This window comes from Patagioenas fasciata, chromosome 1 (assembly GCF_037038585.1).
Source record: "Patagioenas fasciata isolate bPatFas1 chromosome 1, bPatFas1.hap1, whole genome shotgun sequence".
NCBI classification, from domain to species: Eukaryota; Metazoa; Chordata; class Aves; order Columbiformes; family Columbidae; genus Patagioenas; species Patagioenas fasciata.
The window spans coordinates 82471625-82499496 of record NC_092520.1 but is presented as its reverse complement, the minus strand read 5'-3'; the positions used below and the strand labels follow the sequence as shown (position 1 = coordinate 82499496).

At 41.3% G+C, this 27872-nt stretch overlaps 1 protein-coding gene and 2 long non-coding RNA genes across 8 annotated transcripts in view; 1 reads left to right on the top strand and 2 right to left on the bottom strand.

The window, feature by feature from the left end:
- Nucleotides 1-27872, bottom strand: part of LOC139828157 (uncharacterized) — a 44431-nt gene that overhangs the window by 16097 nt on the left and 462 nt on the right. The window lies entirely within an intron of this gene.
- On the bottom strand, nt 7465-27868 carry LOC136116424 (uncharacterized). Of its 2 annotated transcripts, XR_011739489.1 has the most exons (5): nt 27597-27868; nt 26526-26777; nt 12332-15179; nt 11161-11265; nt 7465-8789 (listed from the first exon to the last, which is right to left on the bottom strand). It is a non-coding gene; the product is annotated as an uncharacterized lncRNA (long non-coding RNA). The 2 variants fall into 2 exon arrangements; XR_010653416.2 differs by lacking the exon at nt 11161-11265.
- Nucleotides 27446-27872, top strand: part of GBE1 (1,4-alpha-glucan branching enzyme 1) — a 157769-nt gene continuing 157342 nt past the window's right edge. For 4 of the 5 annotated variants that reach the window (XM_071809837.1, XM_071809831.1, XM_071809826.1 and 1 more), the window contains exon 1: nt 27447-27628. In XM_071809837.1, coding sequence (XP_071665938.1) covers nt 27525-27628 — 104 coding nt within the window. In that variant the 5' untranslated portion in view covers nt 27447-27524. Of the gene's footprint in view, nt 27629-27872 lie in introns of all 5 variants that reach the window. The other variant, XM_071809839.1, reaches the window with a different exon arrangement.

Sequence of the window (27872 nt, the reverse complement as noted above, 5' to 3'; positions counted from 1 at the left end):
ATGAGAGACCTGCTGCTGGCTAAGGCTGAGCCCATCAGCAACGGTGGTGGAGCCTCTGTGACAAGTTATTTAAGAAGGGGGAAGAAAAACTGATAACCTGCATAACTGCATCTGGAGAGAGGAGTGAGAATATATGAGAGAAACAGCCCTGCAGACAGCAAGCTCAGTGGAGAAGGAGGGAAGGAGCTGCTCCAGGCACTGGAGCAGAGATTCCCCTGCAGCCCATGGTGCAGACCATGGTGAGCCCGGCTGTCCCCTGCAGTCCATGGAGGTCCATGGTGGAGCAGAGATCCACCTGCAGCCCATGGAGGACCCCACGCCAGAGCAGGTGGATGCCTAAAGGAGTCTGTGACCCCATGGAGAGCCCATGCTGGAGCAGGTTCCAGGCAGGACCTGTGGCCCCATGGAAACAAGAGCCCACACTGGAGCAGGTTTGCTGACAGGACTTGTGACCTCTGAGGGACCCACACTGGAGCAGTCTGTTCCTGAAGGATTTGCACACCATGGAAGTGACCCATGCTGGAGCAGGTTATGCAGAGCTACAGCCCGTGGGAAGGACTAGTGTTAGAGAAATTTGTGGAGTCCTGTCTCCTGTGAGAAGGACCCCACACTGGAGCAGAAGAGTGAGGAGAACTTCCTGAGGAGGAAGGAGCAACAGAGACAACGTGTGATGAACTGACTGCAACCCGCATTTACCATCCCCCTGTGCTGCTCGGGGAGAAGAGGTAGAAATTCAGGAGTAAATTTGCACCCAGAAATAAAGGAGGGGTGGGGAGAAGGTATTTCACATTATCCTACTCTTGATAGGTAATAAATTAAACTAGCTTCCCCAATGTCACTATTTAATTGCAGGGTGACAATAAACAGTGGCAGATACTCTCTGTCAATCCCCTCCCCAATGCTTCCCCAGCCGTCCCCACCAACGAAAGGCAATAGGAAGAAAAGAGAGAGGGACTTGCAAGTTAAAAAGTACAAGAAAAAAAGTGCAAGAAAAAAGTTTAAAAATGCTTGACTAATGCTACTAATAAAATAGAGAAAATAATACAAAATATACAAAATCAATCTTGAATTTCCTGGCTCCACACTGCTCCAGCAGCTGCAGGGCAGGCACCCAAAAGTCCTGATCTTGACTCTGAAGCAAACCAGAACTGGATTCAGGATTCACTGCAACCAGGCCTTGGATTGCAGGGACGACAGGCAGTGTCCTCTTCAGATGCCAGCCATAGTCAAAGAGTAGTGAGACCCTCGTGATCTCCCACTTTTATAGGTTGTATGATGTGGGTGGGATGAAATACTTAGCTGGTCAATTTTAGTCACGTTCTGTTTCCCCTCCTTGCAAATACGTCCCTCTCACTTATGGGACGTGCATTCTTATCAACGACCTTGCATTCATTTTTACCGTCTGCAAAAACATGTAGCTAGCTTCATAAGTGCAGTTACTTAGAAGAACTCAGCTGAAAGGAAAATTCATTAAAAGAGAAACTGGTCTTGTTTTTAACAAAACCAGGACACCCAAGTTGAGTCTCTTCTGCCCATGATGGTAATTGGTGAGTGATCTCTCCCTGTCTCTACCTCAACCCATAAGCCTTTTGTTATATTTTCTCTCCCCTCTCCAGTTGAGGAAGGAAGTGATAGATCATCTTTGGTGGGCACCTGGCATCCAGCCGAGGTCAACCTACCACAAGAGGGGTTGGTTGGGAAATACAAACCACCTTCTTGCAAATACCCATTTTCTGACTCCACTTTTTCCACATTTAAAATTGGAACTCTAGAGCTAAGAGTATTAATTGATTTTTTGAAATTGTTTTGTGTTATGTTAATTTAAAATGATCAGCTAACACAGCAGTAATGATCACAGAGGACTGTTCTTTTGAAACAAAGATAACAGATCATTGATCTGATGCTATAATCATAAGCTTCAAAATACATCAGAGATTTTTAAGGCCACAAGGGAGTGTTTTGATCATCTAGCCTGACTTCTTGCACATGAGAAGCAAAGAGATTTTCACCCATAGTTCCTGCACAAAACATGTTTCTAGACAAACACAAATACTTTTGTTTGTGAGGGCTTCTGAAAGTGAAAATAATGCTTTGTGTCAGATTCTGTGTTCACTAGATAATTTTAACTTATTTTGAAAGCACAGCTGAGTATTTAATTTCATTATACACTCTGACTTGAATTATTTATTAAAATCGTGAGTGGATTTGGGAAGTGAATGGAAGAGATGAGTTATCAGTGAACATTTGAATAAGAAAACTGAGGCAAAAACAAGATAAAATGCTCAAGTATTGACCCAGTACAGTTTTAAGAAGCTAGGTCTTCAAAATAAATGTAAAGAAAGGAAAAATGGCTGAAGTCTTAATCTGGTGAAATGCTAAAGCATGCCTGTGACTCCCATGATGTGAGAAGTTTCATCAAAGGCAAAGAGACTGATAAAAGTTTGAGAAGACAGATATAGGCATGCCTTTAGGCATTTTAGTAGATTGGAATCCAAGGACCTAGTCAAAACCATTTATTTCTTTTAGCAAGGCAGTAGTACAGAGTTTATGAGCAGCTCAGTAGAGGAAATTACAAAACAGAAAGGACTGTAAAAAAATTCTTTTCAATACTCATGTTTGTGGTATTACCTAAGGATCAACCACAAAAGAGGTTCCCACTGTGCAGTGTAATGCACCTCAGAAAACACTAGATGCTACTTGCTCTGCAGAACATGTAAGTTAAAAAAACACAATGTAATTTTCATGCAAACACTCAATAAAAATTGTCTTTCTTACTACTTCTTCTTGTTTTATTCTTGATTATATATTCAGTTGTGTGGTGTGGTTGTGTTTTTTCTGTTTGTTTGTTTGGTGGGTTTTTTTGTTTGTTTGTTTTGGCTTGTGTTTTTTCCCCCAACGCAGAAGCCTTTGGACTTACTAGATTTGAAGGGGGAGGAAACCAGGTGTGGCAGAGGCGCACCCAAGGGCGACATTCCTGCATCTGAGTGTAGTGCTAACGAGGCCCTTCAGTCTGCTGTCCCAGCAGAATCAATGGCTCAGCTGAAGTGCATCTATACAAATGCATGCAGCATGGGCAACAAACAGGAGGAGCTGGAAACCCTTGTGAGGTAGCAAAAACATGATTTAATTGCCATTACAGAAACATGGTGGGATGACTCTCATAACTGAAGTGCTGCAATGGATGGCTACAAACTCTTCAGAAGGGATAGGTGAGGAAGAAGAGGATGTGGGGTAGCCATGTATGTTAGGGAGGGTTTTGATTGTCTGGAACTTGATGAGGGTGATGATAGAGTTGAGTGTCTATGGCAGAGAATCAAGGGGAAGGGCAACAAGGTGGACATCTTGGTGGGGGTCTGTTACAGACCACCCAACCAAGGTGAACAGGCAGATGAAATATTTTGCAGGCAGCTGGGAGAAGTCTGCTGATTGCTAGCCCTTGTTCTTATAGGGGACTTCAACCTACCAGATGTCTGCTGGAAATACAACGCAGCAGAGGGGAAGCAGTCTAGGAGGCTCCTGTAGTGCATGGAGGACAACTTCCTGACACAGCTGGTTAGTGAGCCTACTAGGGAAGGAGCCCCACTGGATCTGTTGTTTGTAAATAGAGAAGGATCTGCAGGCAACATGTTGGTTGGAGGTCACCTTGGGCATAGTGGTCATGAAATGATTGAGTTTACTATCCTTGGAGAAGTTAGAAGGGTGGCCAGCAGAACTGTCACTTTGGACTTCCAAAGGGCAGATTTTGATCTGTTCAGAAGGTTGGTTGGCACAGTCCCTTGAGAGACAGTCCAGAAGGACAAAGGAATCCAGGAAAGTTGGTTTCTCTTCAAGAACGTTTCCCAGTTTTTTAAAAAAACAGACCGGTTCTCTTTTAGTGATCTTTCTTTCAGCTAAGTTCTTCTAGGTGGCTGTACTTCTCTGAGTTTTACCCTGCATATTTTTCCTTGGATGCTGTATTCAGTGCTGATAAGAGACCAACGGAATGCTGAAGAAGTTCATGTTTAGATTTATTACTATGGTAGCTAAGAAAGACTGATAAGTTTTCCCACGTTCCATTGAGAGAGAGGCGTGTTTGAGGAGGGGTGGGTAGAACAGGTGACTAGAACTGACCAACGGAAGTATTGCATCCCATAATTGTCATACCCCCTATATAAAAGGGTGATCACGAGGGTCAAGCTCTCTTCGACCATGGCCGGCATCTAGAGAGGACCCTGTTTGTCTGCCTGTGATCTACGGGCCTCAGGCCCTGCATCCCTGCAACCAGATTCTGGTTTGCTGTGAAGTCCTGCCCTTGACTTCTGGGGGACTGAGCTGCAGCTGCTGGAGCCACCAGCTCCGCACACCTAGCTCCGCTGCTGCTGGAGTGACGCCAACTCCACATCAAGAACTTGAGATTGGTTTTGTATATGTTGTATATATATTCTCTATTTATTAGTAGTATTAGTAAAACCCTTTAAAACTGTTCAACTTGAAGTCTAAGTCTCTCTTCCTTTCCTCTTTCCAGTCATCTCTCCAATCTAAAGGAAAGGGTTGGCAGGAAATGAGGGGATAACAGGGAGCGTCTGCCACGGTTTCTTGCCGCCTTGCAATAAACTGTGACAGAAGGTAATCTTAAAGGTGTAGAAGCAGGCTGTCCCTGTGTGCTGGAAGGCGAGCTGGCAGGGAAGAAGGTCAGCCTGGCTGAATAGAGAGCTTCAGCTGGAATTTAGGAATAAAAAGATAATTTATAATCTTTGGAAGGAGGGGAGGCTACTCAAGAGGAATACAAGAAATCTGTGAGGTTATGCAGAGAGAAAATTAGAAGGGCCACAACTATAGCTGGGCCTGGACATTGCTATGAAAGGCAACAAGAAATATTTCTATAAATATATTAGCAACAAGAGGAGGGTTAAGGAGACTCTCCATCCCCTGATGGATGCGTGGGGAAATATAGTGACAGAATATAAGGGAAAGGCTGAGGTACTAAATTCCTTCTTTGCCTCAGTCTTTTATAGTCAGAACAGTTGTGCTCCAGGCACCCAGCCCCCTGAGCCAGAAGACAGGGATGGGGAGCAGAATGAAGCCCAAATAATCTAGGGGGAAATGGTTAGTGACCTGCTACACCACTTGGACATCCACAAGTCTATGGGACCAGATGGGATATACCCAAGGGTGCTGAGGAAGCTGGTGGAGGTGATCACTAAGACACTTTACATTATCTATCAGCAATCTTGTCTAACTGGGGAGGTCCCAGTTGACTAGAAGCTGGCAAATATTACACCCATCTACAAGAAGGGCTGGAAGGAGGATTTGGGTAACTACAGACCTGTCAGTCTAACCTCAGTGCCAGGGAGGGTCATGGAGCAGATGACCTTGAGTAACATCACACAGCATGTACAAGAGAACTATGCAGTCAGGCCCATACAACATGGGTTTATGAAAGGCATGTCCTGTTTGACCAGTCTGATCTCCTTCTATGACAAGGTGACCCACCTAGTAGATGAGGATAAGGCTATGGATGTTGTGTACTTAGACTTCAGTAAGGCCCTTGACGCAATATCCCACAGCATTCTCCTAGAGAAGCTGACAGCTCATGGCCTAGATGGGTGTACTCTTTGATAGATAAAGAACTGTATGGAGGGCTGGGCCCAAAGAGTTGTGGTGAATAGGGCCAAATCCAGTTGGTGGCCAGTCACAAGTGGTGTTCCTTAGGGCTCAGTATTGGGACCAGTTCTGTTTGATCTCTTTATCAATGATCTGGATTAAGGGATTGAGTGCACCTGTTGAGGAATGGCTTAAAAATAAGGGACATGGGTCTGCAGAGCAGTTGTATGAGCAGAGCCTGTTCTGAAGACTTTAGCATAAGTAGTAAGGTTAGGCTGCAGTGGGAACCGCTGTTTCAGTAAAATCAGTAAGGTCACTGCGACCTTGGCAGAGTCTCACAAACAGCTTTCAAGAGCACAAGAATGTAGAATAAGCATAGCTAGCAACTGCAAGTAGGAGGACCATGCAAATGTGACTATTAGAGCCTAAGCCAATTAATAGGTGACAGGTATGCATAATGATCGTGAACTGTATAAGTACATGCTGTTTGGGCTAAAAAATCGAACTATGATTTATCACTCATATTGAGTCGACCTGCGTGTTCCTCCGCCGCTCAAATGCACCCTTAGTAAATTTGCAGATGACACCAAATTGGGTGGGAGTGTTGATCTGCTGGATGGTAGGATGGCCACACAGAGAGATCTGGACTGGCTGGATTGTTGGGCTGAGGACAACTGTATGCAGTTTAACAAGGCCAAGTGCTGAGTCCTGCACTTGGGTCACAACAACCCCAGGCAGTGCTACAGGCTTGGGGAAGAGTGGCTGGAAAGTTGCCTGGCAGAGGCGGGGGGAGGGCTGGGGGTGTTGATTGACAGCTGGTTGAATATGAGCCAGTAGTGTGCCCAGGTGGCCAAGAAAGCCAACAGCATCTTGGCTTGTATCAGGAATAGTGTGGCCAGCAGGACTAGAGAAGTGATTGTACCACTGTACTCAGCGCTGTTGAGGCCCCCACCTTGAATCCTGTGTTCAGTTTTGGGACCCTCACCACAAGAAAGACACTGAGGTGCTGGACAGAGTTCAGAGAAGGGCAATGAAGCTGGTGAGTGGCCTGGAGCACAAGTCTGATGAGGAGCAGCTGAGGGACCTGGGGCTGTTTAGCCTGGAAGTTGAGGGGAGACCTTATCACTGTCTACAACTGCATGATTGGAGGTTGTAGCACGGAGGGTGTTGGTCTCTTCTCCCAAGTAGCAAGTGATAGGATGAGAGGCAATGGCCTCAAGTTGTGCCAGGGGAGGTTTAGATTGGATGTTAGGAACATTTTCTTCATGGAAAGGGTTGTCAGGCACTGGAACAGGCTGCCCAGGGAAATGTCAGAGTCTCCATCCCTGGAAGTGTTTAAAAGGCATTTAGACGAGGTTCTTAGGGACATGGTTTAGTGCTACAGTTAGATTATGGTTGGATTTGATGATCCTGAGGGTCTCTTCCAGCTGAAATGATTCTATGATTCTACAATTCCTTAGCACCCAAAACTACCATCGAAGTAACAGGGCATGCCCCAAATATTGCAGCAGCCCTGCAGGTGAGATGTATCCCAAAATAATTTTAAAAACTGAAGTGTTGTTTTTTTAAAGAAGCCAGAGTACATAGTTGAACAGAGTTGCCATCATTAAAACACAATTAAGGTTGCGAAACCCTTGAGTATCTTAAATTGTGGCATGATACAATATTTATCAGGCTTCAAAACACATAATGACATCTATGTTCATCCAGCTATTTTTTGCTTTTTACTATGCAAGATTAACCTTCTATCAGAGTTTAATGCAGCTAAACTTCCCACTTCTGTGTATGACATATTAATAATCCTGAGGTGGAAAAGTATGAACTACAGTTGCACAGAAGACCAAGCCAATGAAGTGCCAAGAAAACACATACGCCTAAGCATTCGTTTAGAAAGATGTTTTATTTTTTTGTTGTAAATGAATAATTGAGCTAATATAAAATTCTGACAGGCATAAACCTATTGAACAATTCTGATACTGCAATCTACAGGTGACTCACAAGTAATAAATTGCATGATGTTAGTTTCATGCAAGAAATAATCTTTTAAAAGCCCAGAAAAAAAAGGCAAATGAATAATTCATATGGCTAATATTTGAGGTATTTTAATGATAAGTTCACACATTTGCTTTGAGTGTCTACACTTGCGTGGGTTAAAAAAATAATTGAAAAAAAAGAAGTACAAATGACCTTCAGCTAAAAACTTGGCAACTATTTTAAAATCTACTTCTAAATTTAACTTTGTCATGTATGGCTATTAAGAATATAATTCATTGCCTGGGATTCTGGTCTGAAATACCAATATCTATCATAAATGCTGGACAATTTTTCCATGTATCTGCTTTCAGACATTGGCACAGTATCAGCTTCAATGACTAAGTCAAAATCAGGTGTTGGCAAATGACGCCGTGGGCTTTAACGACAGATTTGTGAATCTGCTGACGAACTATACTACTGTGGTTCAAAAGATTTATGATTATTTTCATTTTCTGTTACATTTAGAAGTTGAGTCAGGAGGATCTTGTGAATTGTACCTAAATCAGAACAAAACATTGACACCCTTACATGTGGATGGCCTTAATTAGCTGTTAAAAGTGCTGTCCTGAGTTTCTGTGGTTTGTTTGTTTTCCCAGGTAGCGAAGACTTGACTTGTTCTGGAGGGGAAACAAATACAGCCAGCATCATATGTTTCTGTAGAAATAACTGCTTGTAAACAGAGAAGCCTTTTAACCTTAGAAACTCAGTATTGTCTAACAGATTTTTACATGCTATAATGTTACTTGTTACACTTTCATTTGTCGTACACAGCACACGAACATGCAATAAGGTCTGTTACTCATCAGTCAGTTAGGAGATGAACACTAGATGAAGACTCAACTTCCAATGTTACAAATGCAACTACCACAATTTCCAAACAGTAGCTACAGCAGCAACAGAAAATTGCACCTGTGATATGAAACCTAAAAACTGAAAATTTGCCCAATTGGAGTGGCAAAGAAAAAAAACAAGTCCCTTAAAATGGTCGAAGATCTTCCTGATTTCTTTATAATCGTGCCCCTGCTGTTGCCTCTGATCATTGCTCAGCTCCATATTGCCCTTCGGAGAGCAGCACGAGCCCCTCTTCCTTCACTTGCTCTCTGCCTCCACCTCCTCAGCCGTTGCCATGGGGGCTTCATGGGTTCTCCAGGCAGCACTTTCCAGCCCTTGGGCTGAAACCAGGAGGTAAATAGAAAAGTTTCCTGTGTTAGAGACATACTGGGAATGGTTTTGAGCCACCAACAAAGAGCAGCTTAACAGGTAGATAAAGCACACATGCTTATGGCGGATGTGAAGTGGGTAAATGCTATCTAGACTACGTGTCTAAGAAGTGATTGCTTGTTTCTGGGCAAGGAGGGACTTGATAATACAGATCACTTCTTCTGTGACTGCAATGCAGAAATTCCTCTGTGCTAATCTTGGCACTGCCATTGAAATTGATGTGTGGCCTTTAGGCAAGTCACTTAATCAATGTGTTTGTAAAACGGGGATAATAACATTGATTTGTCTGCCTGAAAAGGATGTGGTAAGGACAGGCTAGTTAATGCTATAAAATGCTATTTACTAGTAATTGCAAGTAGTATTATACTGCAGACTTAAAACCCTCCTTGACTGGTAATTGAAATAGCTGAAGAACCAAATAGAAGCCTGAAATGTAAAGGTGATAGAGGTCTCAGCTAAAGTGAAGGTGGTTAATCCCCTTCCTTTTCACATAGGTAATTATGCTTTAACTGAGGCAATAAATATCAAAAAAGTCTCAAGCATATACCTGCTCTTACTCAGAAACAGAATGAGAAGAAATACTGTGGGATTCACATTTGTTTCACTGTTTAATGTGCCACTGATAAAGAGTCAAGGGAAGAGCCGAGTGCAACACATAAAAAATCCATGTTCAAGCCTTTGTTCTGAGATGCAGGTGCACTTAGGCATCCTGAGAGCAGGAAGAGCACTGCAGATTAAGACAAGATTTGATGCATCATTACCATTTTCAACCCAATTAACTTTCCTTCTCTTCAGTATTAAATAAGGTCTGTAACTTGCCTTTAGATGTCGCAGGTTAAAAAAAAAAAAAGAAGTCCTGAGGGTGAGAAGGATGAATATAGTACTGTATAGTGGCATGAAGCAGATTAGGAAATGAACTACAGTAAACTGGCTTTTCTGTGAGCTGTGCCTTGAGAACTCCTCTGAGGCTTCAGCCTGCCACCACTTCTCTCACAGATGTTTCTCTGAGAAGGGAGGAATAAAAGTTGGCTGCCTGGGCTGGCTAAAGGATTGGATCCTCAAAAAAATTCCTTTTTGCCATCTGTAATGCTACCAAGAATCATCCCATTCAAAACAATCATGTTAAGTTAATGTAGTAGTTAAAATAAACAGCCTTAGGTTTCTCTAACAACTGTAATAAAGGGACATGATTTGATTCTTCCTTATGCTGAGTGAAAGCTAACCAGCAGGATAACTGCCTCTGACTTTATTAGAACTTGTGGGGGATATCTGTTTCATTAATATTACACATATCTCAGTTTAACTGCTTGATATTTTCATAATGAATTTGCTCAAAAGTATCAAAGAATCAAGGAAGAGGGAACCAGACTGTGATTAGCAGTATTTCCAAGAATATATCAAGAGTTGTGAAATGAGAAATGGTGGGATTGTTAGCTGAGGAATTACCTACTTTGCCTGTTTCCAGAGCAGCAGTGAAAAACATGATGGGTGCTGAGCGAGGGACCTGTGACATAGGCAATACTGCTTGGCAGACCAGCAGCAAGTCAACTTCCTTCATATATTGGAGTGGGTAAGCTTTACATTAAGATACAGATGGAGAAACATTTTGCCGTTTTCTGTAAAACGGTTCCAGGAGAGGTTGTGAGTCACTACATGCTGGTCTGCTACCCAGAGAGAAGTGTCATGCAGAGGCAAACTGTCATTGTTTGTCTTATCATGTTAATAAGGTTAGGAACAACGAGATATCTCTTTGGGGCTTGGGCAAAAAGTGGTATCTGTTGGCCACTCAAACTAGAAAGAAGCAAACATACTGAAATCCAGCCACTTAAGGGATGCACTTCCGAGAAGGAAATCTGAATGCAGAAATAAAGAATATGGGATACTATATGCTCATCAGCTTTAACAGAGAGCATCTCAGGGGAGTTCTGCTGCAGTAATATGTGGGCAGAGCCCTGTCACTCAGAAAGACTGTCTGTGTGCTGAAGAGATTAGGGAGAGGCAAGGTCCAGCAACTGCTCTTGTCCCATGGGAGACAGTACTATTGGATATAAAGGTACTGCTGTCTGCCAGTCAACAAATACTAAAAAATTTTTCTGGAAATATTTAGTCAAATTGGTAAAAGAACATGCTCAGTAATTTACTGTTCCTTTGGGGGTTTGATGATCACACGCTTGTTATAGGATAAGGGGAAACAGGCACAGACTGAAGTGTGAAGGTTCCATCTGAATATGAGGAGAAACTTCTTTGAAGGTTCCAGAGCACTGGAACAGGCTGCCCAGAGAGGTTGTGGAGTCTCCTCCTCTGGAGACATTCAAAACCCACCTGAGCATATTCCTGTGTGATCTGCTCTGGGTGAACCTGCTTTAGCAGGTGGGTTGGACCAGATGATCTTTTGAGGTCCCTTTCAACTCCAACCATTCTGTGATTCTGTGATTATAGATGCAACAGATTTTAAACGACTGCCCAAGAAAAATCACTCAAAACGGTATTTGAACTAGCCATGCCAAACATCTAGCATCAGAAATGTGGTACGTATCTACAGCTAACAGGAATATCATGCAAGTTCAGTCAGAACAAGACAAAGGAACTCAAATTTCCAGATATGAATATTAGACAAGTTTTCGAATGCATAGAAAAGATTTTCACTAACTGGAGAAAAACTTTCTAAAAGAATTAATGCTTTCTATTTCCCTTCAATACCAGATTGTGTCATGGCTAGGTATATAAATAATTATGTCATCTTTTTTGGTTAGCTTTTTGTTGAAAAATTGGCCAAGTTCTAAGAAGATACCACAAATTTTTATTAAAGGCATGAAAATAAAGCATTCTCAATTACGTATTACTTAGTTTTACTTTTATTTACCACTACACTTTGAGTAACAGACTCCTTATCTTCTTCCTAATTATGCAGAGATTGTTTATTTAGCATCTTTCCCCCTAGTACCATGTGCTTTGAAGGTATACTGAAACCTTTTTCCTATACTTAATTTGTCACTTCATGATGATAATGACCTGGAGATGTCTGTTTTATTGGAAAAACTCTACTGATGGATTGCACTTCTTCCTAGGAACAGTGGATCCTTAACTGGATTTTAGACAAGCACTGTCACTATCTAGTGCTAGGCAGCTTCTTGTTTGCTTTGCAACTCTGGCAGTTATCCCTAAGTCACACATTTGGCCGCTCATAAACTCTGGACATCCATCTACACACACTTTAGAGAAAACGAGTATCTTATTTCAGCAGCTGAAAGGAAAGTTGAGGAAGGCCGCATATATCACTAATTTCTTAGAGGTATATTTTAGTTGCACTGCACCGCACTCTGGGAGATGGTAAAAAATTATTTTAGATTGAACAGAAGAAGGCATTGTACATCTTAAAGTGTGGTTACACAGTGATTCTCTGTGCTGGGGTAGAGAATGTGGGAAAGGGGTGTTTCCATGGAAGCACACATATATCTGATAATGTACATATTCTCCAGCTCTTCTTCCTTACCTAGAGTTTTCCAGGAGTGTTTTGTTTCTGCCTTCAGGCCACAGATGTCCCTGGCACTGCTCACCTGAAGTTCTAAGGTTCAAGCATACTGGCAAGTTTACTAAGTAACAAGTTTTCTGCTGTCAAGTGACATTGCTGCAATACCACTAATTCAGCAGAGGGTCATGTGAAGTCGAAAACAACAGTGGATCAGATCATCTGAGTTTACTGACTCAATAAAGTCCTGTGTACAATTCAAATTCTCTCTGAAAAGAAATAGGTGCTGTTTGCTTAGAATAGGACCACATATTTTTACAAAATCTTGCTCTACTTTCCCTGATTTTACTTCACTGGACCTAGTTATTTCAGGGAAGTGACAATTTTAATCATCAAGAAACAGTTTTCATTGATACAGCAGCAAGGTATGTCATTCCGCCAGCAAAGATAAATTCACTGAGTGTTATGGTAATTAATATGTACATTGGAAAGCAAGATTTTCCATCCACCTTTAATGAGCTATTTTTAGCACTACAAGTATTTCCTAACCCGTGACAGGAGAAGACTTAACCTTACCTTGTCAAACTTAACAGCTAGATTAAAAGTGTTACAAGAGGGGGAATTCCAAGTCATCTCAATCATACAGCACCACGTGAAACAATTATATTTGGTTACCCTTTAGAAGGATATGTTCTTGAGGGATAACTTTTATGTACTGCTCCTCCAAACATGACTACATTCTGACTGTGCTGCTTTTGATTTTTAAATAGCTCACACAGCTACAGCCTTTGCATATCTCTAACTATAAATGACAGTATTATATTTACACACCATATTCTTGGAAAAAGATTTTTTTTTTCTGAACTATCCATGTTTACAATGTAAGACAAAACAAATTAAAGGCTCTTCTCTAATATAATGGAAAGTTATCAGAGAAGATTTTGTACATTTTACCGATAGAGATAATATGCAATCCAAAAGACTTATTTGAAAAGAATGAAGAGAATAAAACTAATCAAACCTCTTTCAGTTATTATGCAAACTTGCACTCAAAGCAGCACATAAAATACATGAACCTGATTCATATTTCTGAAAAGGTTTGGTTTTGTGTTTTTGAGTATTGTATAGGTTATAAAATGAATGCAATTTACTACAGAAATACAACAGAATCCTCCTCAGTTCCCCACCATTGTGTCAGTGTTGAAAGTGTCCTTGATGTTTACGAAACATTGGGCCCCCACATACAAATTAAAGCATGTGAACAAACAGGTCCGATGCTAGAAGCTGAAATATTTCACTTTATTCTAAAGATGAAAGACTGGGGCAAGACACCTGACTTATGATTTAAGTTATATTTGCAATACATTTATGGATTTAAGAAAAGCAGTAGACAACAGGTGATAATGTTGTTTTTTTTTATTATTATTATTAATATGAGCATCCATGCTTTATTCTATAGAAAGGAAATTAGAAAAATGAGAAACAACACACGGCAGTGATTCTTCTGTTTTTTTGTATTTTTTTTTTTTCTTTTACAGTTATGAATACCCATGCTTCATTTTACAGAAAAGGAATGACTCCTTGTCCAACTCTTTAAAACAACCAGGGAAATATTTTGATGAGTCTTGCATTTCATAGGACACAGTCCTGTCCCTTCACCAACATGCAATGAGATCACTGAGAAACCATAAAGCCTTATCCATCGGTATGGGGCTCAGTTTTCTTCTATGTAACTTTAAATTCCTTAAGAATACCAATGACACATGACTTACTGTAAAATAAAGAGAAAAACAAAACAAAACAAAAAACCACCACCACATTAAACAAAAGAGCTGGACAAGTGATAGGGAGAAGATAAATATGCAAATAGACAAGGCAAGGAAAACCCAAAGAGGAGTATTATTTTGGAGATTTCAAATTTATCCATAAAAACAGAGCTAGCATAAAAAAATTCTAAAACATGAAAAGAAACATAGTGGAGAAATCAGCTTTATTTCAAGCAATGTAACACAACTCAAACACAGAATTCTTCAGAAGTCTTCATGCAAATCTTACTCAGAGCTGCAAGTAACCCAGTAATCTGGACATTCATAGGAAAAGTCATAGTTTTAAAAAATTGTAGTAGTGCTAGAGTGGTTTCAACCTACTAGTGTATACTTTTTTGGCGAGCATTGAGACAAGATTAGAAGCAAGTCTGTTCATTTAAAAATACGAAGAATGTGTATGTTTATTTTATACTGCTAAGAAAAGGATAAGAAATAAATGGTTGGTCTTGCTTTTTCCTCACTTTCAGGATGTCTAACATAGGTCCTCATTAATCAGCCCTTTTAAATGTTAGGTATATCAGATGACTTAAGACAGATTGGTATTCACCGTGAGCGTCTTTCCATGGTATGATTGGAATAGCAATGTGATTGTACAGGAGGTTCTGTTTCTTGAGCATTGGGGGTTTCCTGGATGACAGGAAAGTAGTCATAGTTCACAGAAATTAGATGTATGTACAAAAACCCAAACCAGTGAAGTGTTTTTTGAAACGTCAATTAAAAAGTAAAGGAAATAGAACTGAGAAGGATAACTAAGTTTTTGGCATTAGATAACACATATGGTATGAATACATATGAAATTTTTGGTGGAAACTGCTTTATGTGTGCTTTTCAGTCAGACACACAAGTAATTTAAAGTAAGAGAAGCTAAAACATCCTATGTAAAATCACATAGGTATTACTTGCCCTTAAGTTCTGCAGAAGATTTTGTGTTCCGAGGATGATGGTCCTGATTTAGAGGATGACTCAGCTCCCAGGATGGAAAGCTTTGTGAGTTTTTCTTGTGCATGTGTTGAAACAGATGAGAACACAGGAGTAACTGGAGACAGCTGAAGGAGTGCATAGGTCAAGAAGAAACAGATAATTAATGAATTGTAAGAGCAACTCAGTATTTTAACTGTGTGCAGCTGAAATAGCAGACGGAGAAAATAGAACAAATAATTCTAACAATTTGGACAATGATTTTATGAACAAAGAAATCTCTTCATTTACATAAATTATTGCCTGAACTGCTCAAAGTAAAAGAGCCAGATGATCAACAAAAAGATGTCTGGAGAGGAGTTAGTGTGGTTTGTGAGACTAAGTTTTAACGGGGGTAAGACATGAAATACTTTTGAATGGATTTCTTCTTTATAGTGTACTAACATGGCTGGTATTTAGCTACTAATGACCTGACTGACCAGAGACAGTGAACTAATCACTGATAAAAAAATGTTAAATTTATAGAAGGTTGATATTTAGGCAAAAGTATATAACAATAATTTTGGCTAGAACAGTGTGTTATGAGAGTCAGTGATGGCACAAAATAAATGGTAGATGACTTCCAGAGATTCAGTGTGCCTACTTGTTCATGTAACTCATTTTTCCTATCACAATTGTTTGTATTTCAGATTCTTCGAGGAAAAAGAGCTGGAGTAAAACAAGACATAAAAAAAATTGTATTTTTTCACCAGGACAAAGCATTTTGAAACGTAAGTATTTCTATAGCATATTTATCTAAGAATAGTTGGTTAATGTAAGAGAGTAGCACACAATCAGCTGATTTGTTCACGGCCCCAACAGTCACGGATATAAGGCTTTTCATAGCCTTTGTCAAATTCTAACATAAATTTGGCAAACTCTGTAAAACCAGAACAAATTGGAAGAGATACTGGACTCAAGTTTTGTATATTTTATATGACAAACTACTAAATTGCAGGCAGGCTGCAAAATGGGCCTTTATACTGCAACATTAGAAATGTTCATGATGACTTCCATTTACAGATCCTTTACTCAAGTAGCTACATGACAAATTTGAACTTAACAATGAAATGACTTCCAGTTTTATACAGCTCTGCTGACTATGTACTTCAGCAAAACTACTGTGAACTTGAAAAATCAACTACTCTCTAACCTGTCTCCTAGATTCTGCACTAAGGAATTACAGTTTTGTATTGCTGAAACTACTGATTTTAGTAGAGTTAACATTTGTATAATAGTGGAATAAAATTGCAGAGGATGGTAGATATCTGCTGAAAGCCCTGAAGTAAAGATATTGTCCAATATTCAAACTAGCTGGGAATCAATGAGAGGGAAGCAGATGGTATAAGGAAAAGGTTTAAAAATAAAACCAAATGTACTCCAGACTGAGGAATTATAACCTCCCAACAAGAACATCATTGTTCCTCTCATGAAGACCTCAATGGCTGATGACTTATTGTAAAGCAAGCCCCCTCTCTCATCTGCATCAGGAAGACCTAAACTGCTGACCTCAGGACCCAGAGGCACATTGGAAAGGTGACCATAATGTCAGAAAAGTGAGGTTTTTTTATATTAATCAGATAATTTGAACTGCTAGAATATTTACTGGACTAACAGTAAATTCTTAGTGCTATGTATATGGTGTAGTACACAAGATTTTGAGTGGTGAATGTGGGCAAACCCTTCTGTGAACCCTTTTAGTATGTTGGTGAGCAACCAACCCCCCACAAAAACTTCTGTAAGCAGAAGCCTATAGTCATCATAGAAGACCAGACAGAATGCAGTGGGTGTGCATTCCCATGTCCTGGCAGGTATCTCATTTACAGTAAAACAAATGAATTTTGGGCAGCCCAGGTGAATCAGGATCTCTAACGATCTGACGAAAGTCAAGAAACAGTATTTATATCACTCTGTGATCTGGCTGCAGCTCACTCCAGGCAAACCTTGCTTGGGTAGGTAGAAGTCTCTGCGGTGCAAGCTGACAGATTGCTGAAAATCTGAGAGAAAGGAGAAAATATATGGCAACCTGAGCAAGGTGATGATAGGTGGAGACTGGATAGAAACCCAAAGTTTGCTGATACTTGTTTTAAAAGCCTCTGATCATAGTCCAGGGTGATCTCTGCTCCTTTCTCATGGCCCAGCCAAGTACAGATTTTGTTTTTATTATGGCTTATCTGTAAAGGACAAAATCAGGTAGACTGACAGGGAATCAAGGAAGGAGAAAACCAAATCCAACCCCTTACTGGACTGCCCACTTTGATCCTAGAAACATCCATCTTCCTCTTTTTTTTAGAAGAAATGGCTGAGCTGAGGGAATGGCATATTCACCAGGGGTCTTTGAGGTCAAGATCCTTGCAAATCACTCAGTTCCTGCAGTGGCAACTACCCACTATGAGTGGATGTGTAACACTGTATGAATTTTAAAAGGAAGACCAGAATTTGAAAGATTGTATCATCTGGATGATCAGAAGCCCAAAGCAAGTAGAGGTACATTAGGAGCAGAAAAAGTTGTCAAAGTGTGTTCAAAGTTTTGTATATGGTAGAGACAGACAAACCTTGAATTAGGACCAGGGTGCATTTAAAGAGCTGTAGTGGATGTCCTGGATACAAAAATGCATTTAGTTTTAGGGCCTATAGATATTGGCACACTATGGAATGAGCTAGCAACCCATATGAGGGAGGAAGTGATCTAGGGGACACTAAATAATAGTAAACAAGAAAAACAAAGAACCCATGACTGTGTATGACTTAGAGGCTGTTACAACTGCTATTTTTATCAGCATTTACTTTGGGGATGACAAAGTAAAAACAAGCAGAAAAGTAGTCCATGCAAGGATGCAGTGGTAGGGAATAGTGTAGTAAGAAAACAGTCAGACCTAGCACAAACATACACATGTAAACAACATGAGAAAACTGGGGAATACATGGGACAATACATGCAACAAGCCCCCTACCAGATCACTAACTGAAAACTGGCATAAGGTAAAAGCAATTAATTGCTTATGCCTCACCTTTGCAGGCACTGAAGTACAACTTGATCATTGGGGATGGCCTACTGTCCCAGTGGAACTAAAGGACAAGTGGAAAATGAGGAGACTGGATGTTGTCTGAGAAGATAATATAATGCAAAAAAAAACCCAAATACTTGGCAGAGGTTGTGATTTGTGCAGTTCAGAAGGCTATTCTGATCAAGCAGGCAGAGGAACAGAACAAAGTGCTAACAAACAAAGGAGCTGAATATTCAAGCAGGAGAAAGCAGAACTGCTGCGAGAAGTGTGACTGCTGAAGCATGATGCCCTGCTGCAGGAGCAGACCGCACACATGTGAGAAATATCTGCACCAAGTGGCTAGTTAAAATAAAATCAGATTGGGCAGTGATATCAACCATTTCTTGAGTAAGATCGGGCAACTGAATCCAACATCCAGGGAGAATTCTGCGAGAGAAACTAAAGGCTCGAAGAGATTATCAAAGAAGGGTATTTGAAACTGAGGAACACTGACTGAGAGCCACCAACCCTTAAACTCTAATGGAATTGGGATCAGAAAACAAGAATTTTCCCATATAATACATTATTGTAATTAATATCTTAAGGTGAAAATGTAAATAGAATTGTAAAGATTGTTATTTGACTTAAAATATAAATGTTCAGGTTTTTGTTACAAAGAGACAGAACCAAAGCAAAACAAAAACGGACGGAATATTACTAAAGTTATCTAATATACAAAGTAAATTTTCTTACCAGATACTAATGAAGTAGTTGTTTCATTATTATGTACTTTAACATAAATGTATTCAGGAAACAGAAATGCAGCTAATTAACCTGGATACCATCAGAAATTCATACCGAGGGAGGTGCTTTAGCCTGGATAACTAAGATAACTATTAATATTTGCTTATCTTCCACAGATAGCATAGTATAAGCAATGCCTTCCAAATGTATGCATACCATAAGTTGCACATTGCTTACTTTACTGAATATTTTTATTATGATATATGTATATAGGAAAAGTGAAAGTCATACTACTTTTCTTTTAACTCAAATACCATGGCTGAGTTTAAAAACAAGAGCAAAATACAAACATAGGTGATAAAGAGACAAAGGATCCAACCTAGAAGATTCATCTCCAAGAGAAAACCTGTTTCTCTGTGTGACGACAGATGTACTTCTTAGTAATCTGTGTATACCTGTGTTCCTCATACAAATGTGTGTGCATGTGTTCACTCAATTACAGCTAATCAGGTAACTCTGGAGATCTGTAGCTATAGCATTTCTGAGAGGAGAGATGTGCATTTATGAAGATGGCTTATTGAACATGATAGATGTTCTTCATGGTCTCTTTAAGCAGATTCCAGAAAAACAACTCAAGACACGCATTACATATGTCAGGATATGAGTTTTCAATGTTTTTAAAATTGCTTAAATCAGAATTTGCCCAAGATGTTATTACGAAATTGCTCCAGTGATTGTGACATTATCTATGTAGGATTTGGTTATGTTCATATACATGCAGAAATCACATTAACTATCTCAGTGTGCAACATGTCCAATGACAGGCACACATGCAATGTAAAGATGCAAATTACATCATTATCTTAAAAGCAAGACTATGGTCTCTGGTGTCTTCAGAAACTTGAACTTTGCTGTACACCCTACAGGTGTAATTTTAGTTGTTATACTAGCTTCAGTGATTGTACAATGGTTATACTTCATTAAACTTTCAGACCCCAAAGTGTTATCATCACACAAGACTACATTGGAAAAAAATTATTTTCAAGAGTCATCACTCAGTCCTCTTAAGAAGTTCGGAGTCATAGGAGAGTTTGCAACATTTCTGCTGGAGTCATGTATCAATCAACCTGCTTTTAACAGACCCTCTACCAACAAGGGGAATTTTAGCCTTGTACACATGATTTTTTGCCATTTCTCACCAAACCCATGTGAGCTTGTGTCTGTGAGTGCTGCTGGGGGAAAGGATTTGACAGCCCCAGGCAGTCCCTGACTTACCAACAGCATCCTTAAGGTCAACTGCATTGGGGAGAGGCTGTTGTGCAGTTGTCAGACTTCAGCTGGGAACTTCGAAATTGAGGAGGGAGACACCCACCCCTCCCGTGAACATCAGTCTGTGTGTGGCAAAGACCTCAGGAGGCCAATGCCATGTTATAGCACATATGCTCCCATCTGCCTGAGGAAGACTTGAACTTTAAACCTTAGGATCTAGAGGCACATTGGGAAGGGAGGCATAATATTAAGAGAAAAGGCATAGCTGCTAGAATGTTTTCTGTATAACAATTTAAATTGCACTGTTAATAAGAGTGGAGCTTTTTCATATGAAGCAGATAATTTGGACAATTATGCTATTGAAACACTTACTGGACTAACTTTAAATCCTTAGTTTCATATATGGTGTTCTCTTCTGCCTATAGAAAGATTTTGAGTGTAGTGCTAAGGAACATGTCCCTGTCCCATCTTTCTGTTCATTCAAAACCATTGGTCACACCTGAGAATCAATTTGCTCAACTGCCACTGACTGCCATTAAAAATGAAACCCCAACTAACACAGCCAAGATCTAAAAGACTGTCTGCAGAAAGCGTTCTGGGCTTTCGAAATTTCTGCACTTCACAGAAAATTCGCACTGGATTCATCTGCTTTTCTTGTGGTGAACTCAGTGCACACTTAATTCATGAATGCAACTTAGATACTATCCAGCTTTTTGAAAACTAAAATAGCTCTACACATATTAATGAATTTCTATTGACACGGCTGTCAGAGCATTACCAACATGCATTTCCTCCTTTCTTCTCACCTCACTTAACCTCCCCCAGGATTAGCTGTGTTACCCTCTGAACGAATATCTGGCAACCTCATTTTCTCTTCTGAGAAAAAGGCCAGACAGCCAAAATGCCCGTAGTGTGTCAGGGAAGAATGTGAGACTACGCAACCAGCCTTCAAGAGACCTCCTAGGCAAGATTATTTCTCAGGGATTTTAGGAAAGGCCTGGCAATGAACAACAAGAAAGAAAAATTGCTGCTGAAGCTGTGGCATTTCATTCTTAATTCTAAGTGTTTGGATATAAACCATACAATATTTGGCTAGTGTTAATAAGTTGCTCGTTTAATAGCAATATATAGTTAGGGAAGCCCACTGCAATAATAGCATGAATGTTCCTCTGGGACAACTATCCTGGAGAGCACAAGCTACTTATTTCCTAAATGTTAGAGATAAGTACAGATTGGTAAGGCAGAGGTGATGCTTACCAAATGTTGTGAGGATGGCATAAAGGAGAGGGTCTCAAATGTTTTATGTTTTCTCAACAAATAAACACATACGCAAATATCAGGAAACAGCAGTATTGGCAGTTGTACAAGGCTGTTACGATTGGCAATTACTTTCAAAGTAAAGCATACAGAAGGCATAAATACAACAGAGTGTACACAAAGTCCAAAAATATTATGATATTACTAAAGTTTTCCTGTATTTTGTATTTTTAAAGTGTTTGACAAATTCTTACTTGAAACTAAAGACTTTCTGCTAAATTACACCCTTTTTTAGTGAGACTCATAGGCATTTTTCTCTACAAATATTGTTCTACATCTGCTGATATTTTTAATTGGTATCACACTTGGAAGTGTCTTGATTACAGTGTAAACAACTATGAAAGGTATTTACATTTTTTGATACTTTTATACAAAATAAGGATGCCAAATCATAATAATACTGCAATATTGTGAAACCAAGAAGCAGCCATTATCTAGGACTTTCAAGTTGTTGGGATGTGTTTTCATTTTGCTCTGCATGGTAAGTGCAAATGGCATTCCCATCACGTGTACTTACTGGAATCTGACAACTCTGAAACTTGCTTTTTAGTATTTCAGATTGTACATTAGTTTTGATTTTTAAAGATGTGCTGTTACTTAAAGCTCCTGATACCATGACGGGAAAAGGTAAGACCTTAAGTGATAGTTTCAGTGAACACCCTACACTTCTTAAAAAAACTCCAAAACCAAAAACAAAGATGAAATCCCCAAACCTAGAAACTAATTAATGAATATACCAATGGATTCTTGGAATGTTTGCTGCAATTTTCAAGGATATGTGCTTTGTTCTTCATATGTATAGAAGTGCAGTTTTAACTATGAAACTGTGACATGCTGTTGAGGTCTAGCCTTAGCAGCAGCTGTGCAACACTGACCATTTATTTTCTCTTATGTGTCTCACCTTGGAGAATCCAAAGGAAGGGATAAGTAGGTTGTTTAATCTCCATTTCAAATATTTGACCTGTCTAAGAAGACTACTAAAATAAGTGATGATTAAGAAGTTAACAGATTTTTTTGAGAGAGTTATTTTTATCAAATCTGAGTGACAATTCATTTACTATGGTTTCTTGAATAAGTAATAGGGTGTCCTGGTTTTGTTAAAAACAAGTTTCTCTTTTAGTGAATTTGCCTGTCAGCTAAAACCTTCTTATTAAATGCACTCTTCTGAAAGGCCAGATATATGTTTTGGTAGACATAGCAATGGAATGCGAGGTCATTGATAAGAAGGGATGCACATCTCATGTGAGGGGCAATGAGAAACAGGTGACCAAAAACTGACTGAGTATACGATCCCATTCACATGATACTTCATATAAAAGTGGGAGATCATGAGGATCTCGTCCCTTTTTCCTTATGGCCGACATTAGGAGAGGACCTTGTGAGTCATCCCTGTGAACTGAGGCCTAGTGACAGACTGAATCCAGTTCCGGTTGGCTGCAGAGTCCAGTCCAGGACTTCAGGTGCCAGCACTACATCTGCTGGAGCAGTTGCGGGGACTTTCAAGATTGGTTTTGTATATTTTGTATTATTTTCTATTTTTATTGGTAGCATTAATAAGACATTTTTAATTTTTCCAACTCTCTCCTCTTTGTCCTTCTTTCCCTCCCAATCACCTGTCCTTAGTAGGAAGGGGGGAGAGGGAGGGGCTGAAGGGGGAGAAGGGGGGTTAACAATACATCTGCCACAGTGTTATTGTCACCTCACAATCAAACCTCAACATAGGGGTAAGTATAGCTGGGCAATGTGGCAAAATAAAATAGTTTTGTTTCAAATTTTTAACTCCATTTTGTGTTATGTACTGAACATGTAGAAATCAGTCCAAAGATGGGGAGCTAGAATGTGTACCGTAACATGCTCAGATGTCTGACACCTCTATAAAAGACACGGGGAATCCCTCAAGAATTCATTCTTGTGGAATAATGAAACCTGAATCTTTTTGAACAGCTGCCTCTTTCCACGGGAATGTCTTTTCTTAATAGTGCCCCTTGTGGGCTGCAGTATTGGCACAGGGGAAAGACAGCTGATGTATTCCTGTGTTATTCAGTCCTTACTCAGACTACTTCTCATCTTTAAGACATCAAAAGGTGCAATGCTGATAAAAAAATGCTTAAAGCTCCTCACATGCAAGCAACCAAAGTGGGCCATCCACACCTAGATGTAAAAAGGCTTTCAAGAAACGGGAACTGGGAGGAGTTCTGACTGAAATTATGACAAATATTGGATATAGACATGTCACTTTAAGAGATCAGTAATTCTTAAATGTTCTCAACAGTAGAGTTAAAGAATATCTTGCTGTCTTTGGTACTTGCAATCTCTTCTCAATTGGATTAAACTAGGAGTCTAGACTGCCCACAGCTAAAACAGAGCACGGTATTTGGGACCACACTGTAGCACCCAGGTATGTCTATTTGCAATGCCCCATTTATGTCTACATTGGAAAAAAAAAAAAAAATGGGCCACTGGTCTCTTTTTCTCCCTGCAGGCCAGAAGCAAACCCTCACAATATTCCTGCTCCAGGCAACCTGAGAACCAGGATGGCAGGGACCATGCTCTAACTCATGCATGTTATGCATCTCATAACAATTTCGTAGCTGTGGGATTGGGCAGTATAGAGACCAGCAATAGTGCTTGACAGCTGTAGTACAGAATCCTGTACCCCAGAGTTGAGTTTGACAGATCTGGGACCCTCTTGCAGATCCAGGCAAGGACCAGGGACCAGGTCTGCTCTGAGCCACTTGGCTTAGAAGCACCTGGAGCTCAGGAACTGACTCCACAAGAGACAGTCAAGTCCAGAGACCACACAGATTTCGTCTGGCTCAGAAACTAACAGATACCATTGATGAGGGAGAATATGAATCAGTGCCTTAATGAAAAAAGATCTTCTCCTAACCAATTCCTACAGTTTAGCCTCTCTGCCAACTTTTGCAAAATAAGTGCAAAATATTACTGCATCAAGATGGATGTACTGCATGACATGAGTAGCCATTTTTATCTTTTCAATGCTTCTCAAATCTTGAATGTTCTTTACTCCAAACCTTTGTTTTCTACTTAAACTTTGCATATTTAAAAAAATCTAAATTGATGCTATAAAAATTATAACTATACAGTTACTGCTCAGCATTGCTATTCAACATTTTGAAGTATATAGAACTTCAGCATGAGCATCCTTCGAAATGCTATTTTTGAGTGGATTGCAGCCTCAGTGGTAACTAAGTGCCAAACACATGTCTTAGACACCAATGCTGTATTATTCACTGCTATCCCCCCAAAAAAGCACTTATTACAAACAGTTCTCTTCCTATTTCTACTGGCAGCAACTGCTGCCAGCTTTGTATCAATCTCTGACAAATGCACAACGACACATTCAGTTGTTGGGACAATATTCATTGTTTGAACTGCCATTTTTGCCTCAAGGTAGAGGACTAAATGGCAGTGTCCTGAAAGCCAAAGTAGTCTTTGAGTCTCAGCTAGCTCACAGTGTAATATATGATCGCAGTAACATATGCCTTAGTATCTTTGAGTTACTTGTGACAAAGCGGGCAGATAAAATCATGCCCAAATTGTAAACTGGAACATGAATTGATACAAATGCTACGGTTATCATTTTCCCAGTTCACAGTTAAATACAGCATTTGGGCTTTATCTATTATAGAGATGGGCTATTTGCAGAATTTAACTTCCTGAAGTTGAAGGTTGCTTGTATGTGAGGCTGTGGATACTGTGTTATTTCCACTTAAAATCTTCCAAAGGAAGGTTAAGAAAGGGTCCCAGCCTTCAAGAAGCCAAACATCACAGCTATATTCCTATGTTTACATAAATAGCTAATGCTGATTTATAAATCTCTCATGTTTATGCTAAACAGCTCATAATGGCACTGTGAATTTGCCTGCGCTTTCTGACAAGAAAAACCAAAGAGACTGTGCTAAAAGTGAAGCTTCTGTTTCCTAAGCTCATGAATTCAAAGGCTGTAGGAATGGCCCTCCTACCTCCACTTCAACGGCAGGCAACCCCTCCAGTACTGAACAGCTGGAAGCCCCAAAGCAGCAGCACAGGTAACATGTAACCATAGTAAAAAACACAGTTCCTGTATCTTGATACTCGGGTGGAATTTCTCTCTTCTCAGTTTGCCAAAATAGTTAACTGTGAGAATGAGTGACACACTTGCAAAAGAATACGATGTGCGTAGTATGATTTGAGAAGTAAAAATAAGATTATAGAGTTGTCAAACTTTGGTTTAGTATACAGGCACTGGAATCTCTGCCATGCAGAAAGTTTTGAGAAGCACAGGTAATTTTAAAACAAGCTTTTCAGTCTCCAGTGAGGCTGAAGAAATGGTAGACACTGGAAAAGAGACAGAAATCTTGCTTTATCAGAGCTAGATGACATAGGTAGTTCTGCTACAGCATAGATGCTGCTGCTTTCAAAAACCAAACAAAAATGGCTTAGGCCTTCTGCTGGGGCAACTTCTAGAGCAAATAGTATTTCCTACTCATTCTTAGGATGGGGAACACTTGTTACACTCTGTAAGGAAAAAAAGGATACAAGTACTTGGATTTTTGTGTGTATAGTTAGAAACTACTGCAAAGAAGGAAGTATAGCATAGTTAGATGTACAATGTTTATGACACAAATCATTATGGAAACTTTCACTGTAGCCAGTTTTGGGTAAAGTAATAAATAAATTGCTAGTGTTCATTACACATCGTGCCGTTAGTTATCTGGCAGACAGGAAGGGGAGGCAGCACTAAAATTCAGAGGAAGCCAAGATAGGAGAGATGAGTCACAAACAGAGGATAACAATTTAGGAGATGGTTGTGGAAACAAGGTTAAGGTATCTAGGAGCTGAAAAGTTCATAAACCGTGGCTAAAAAGCATTCAAAAGAGGCCTCTAAATAAACGGTCTCACTACATGTCTAAACAAAGCAAAATTGCTGGACCTTAAATAAAAGTGCTAAATGCTGGCCTAGAGGCATGGTCAGGCTAGTGATTAGTTGCCTTGGATATTTGGTGGCCTATCCAAAAACGAGACATGTTGATATTAAGCCAATAACTTCTACAGCAATCTACCTGTGCTATTCAGCATTTAGAACTGCATTAGGATCAGCTGAACTAATCTTACTTTGTTTAGGATTTTTTTTTAATGTGTCCTGTAAAGCGACATTTTGCTTCACAGACATGGTGTTTATGAGAACTCATGGATGTCCCCGGAGTCTTGTTTTGCTGAGCTTGTCTGTGAGCACGCCAGCACCCTATCAAACAGTCGAGAAATTTATTCCAGCATTCACGATGACACCAAATCTGCTGGGGTGAGAGCGGCTGTGGTGTGGGATTTTGTGTGTGGGAACGCAGAGTTCACCCGGCAACAGACACACTGAAAAAGACATCAAAGAGACACTAAGAAAACAATCTGGGGACCGCCGAGCGACGGCAGACACCCCCCTCCTGCTGGCTCGCCTCTGCCCTGTCCTGCCGGGGAGCTCGGCTGTGACAACCACTTTTAATTCCCTCTACTGAGGGGGCACAGCTCGCCCCCTCGCCTCACTGCCCGGGCCCTCAGCGGCGGCGTAGCGGGTCTCCGCTCGGGGCCGCGCAGTGTGGGCAGCTGCGCTCCCCCCGCCTCACGGGCGCTCGGCCAGCGGCCCAGTGTCGGTCCGAACTCACCCCACAGGCGGCCGCCTCCGCCCGCTTCGACACCCCGCACCGTTATATGGAGAACGGCTCTTTACACCCCACCTCGTCACACCTTCCCGCTATCAGCCCCCCGCCGGCAGAGCGCCAGGGATGCGCCAAGGGGAGGCAGGGACAGAGACCCCCAATACTTCCCCTTCACCCCCCCGCCTCCTAAGGCACCCAGAGCCGCAACACCGCCGCACCGGGGAGGGGGTGGGGTATTGGGGGGGGAAACGTAGCGCGGAGCGGCCCAGGCGGCTGGCACGGCGAGCGGGGAGGGGCGGCGGAGGCGGCCGCCTCCCGGCCCCGGCGGGCTGCCCCAGCCGGTGGGCGGCGCCGGGTGGTGAGAGGCAGGGGGCGCCTCGCCCGCCCGCCCGCCCGCCCCGGCCCCCCTCCGCGGGTGTATATAGAGGCGGCGCGGCACAGCGCGGATCCCGCGGCAGGCAAGATGGCGGCCGCCGGCATCACGCAACCCCCGCAGCCGCCCAAACTGCAGAAGCTGCTGGAACGGGACCCCTACCTGGCCCCCTTCGAGAAGGACTTCCAGCGCAGGTACCGCTCCGGCCCGCCCGCCTGCCGGCGGCCTAGGCCTGCGCCGTGGGGAGGGGAGCGCCGCCTCGGCAGGGCGAGGGGCGGCGGGCGAGCAATCGGCGACCGCCCGCCTCTGGGGGCGCCGGGGCGGGCGAGGGGAGCGGCGGGGCGGGCGGTGTCCCCTCCCCCTCGTGGCGGAGGCTGTCCCTCAGCCAGCGCGGCTCCGCTTCCCGCCCCGGTTCCGGGGGGTGGGGGACGACGAACG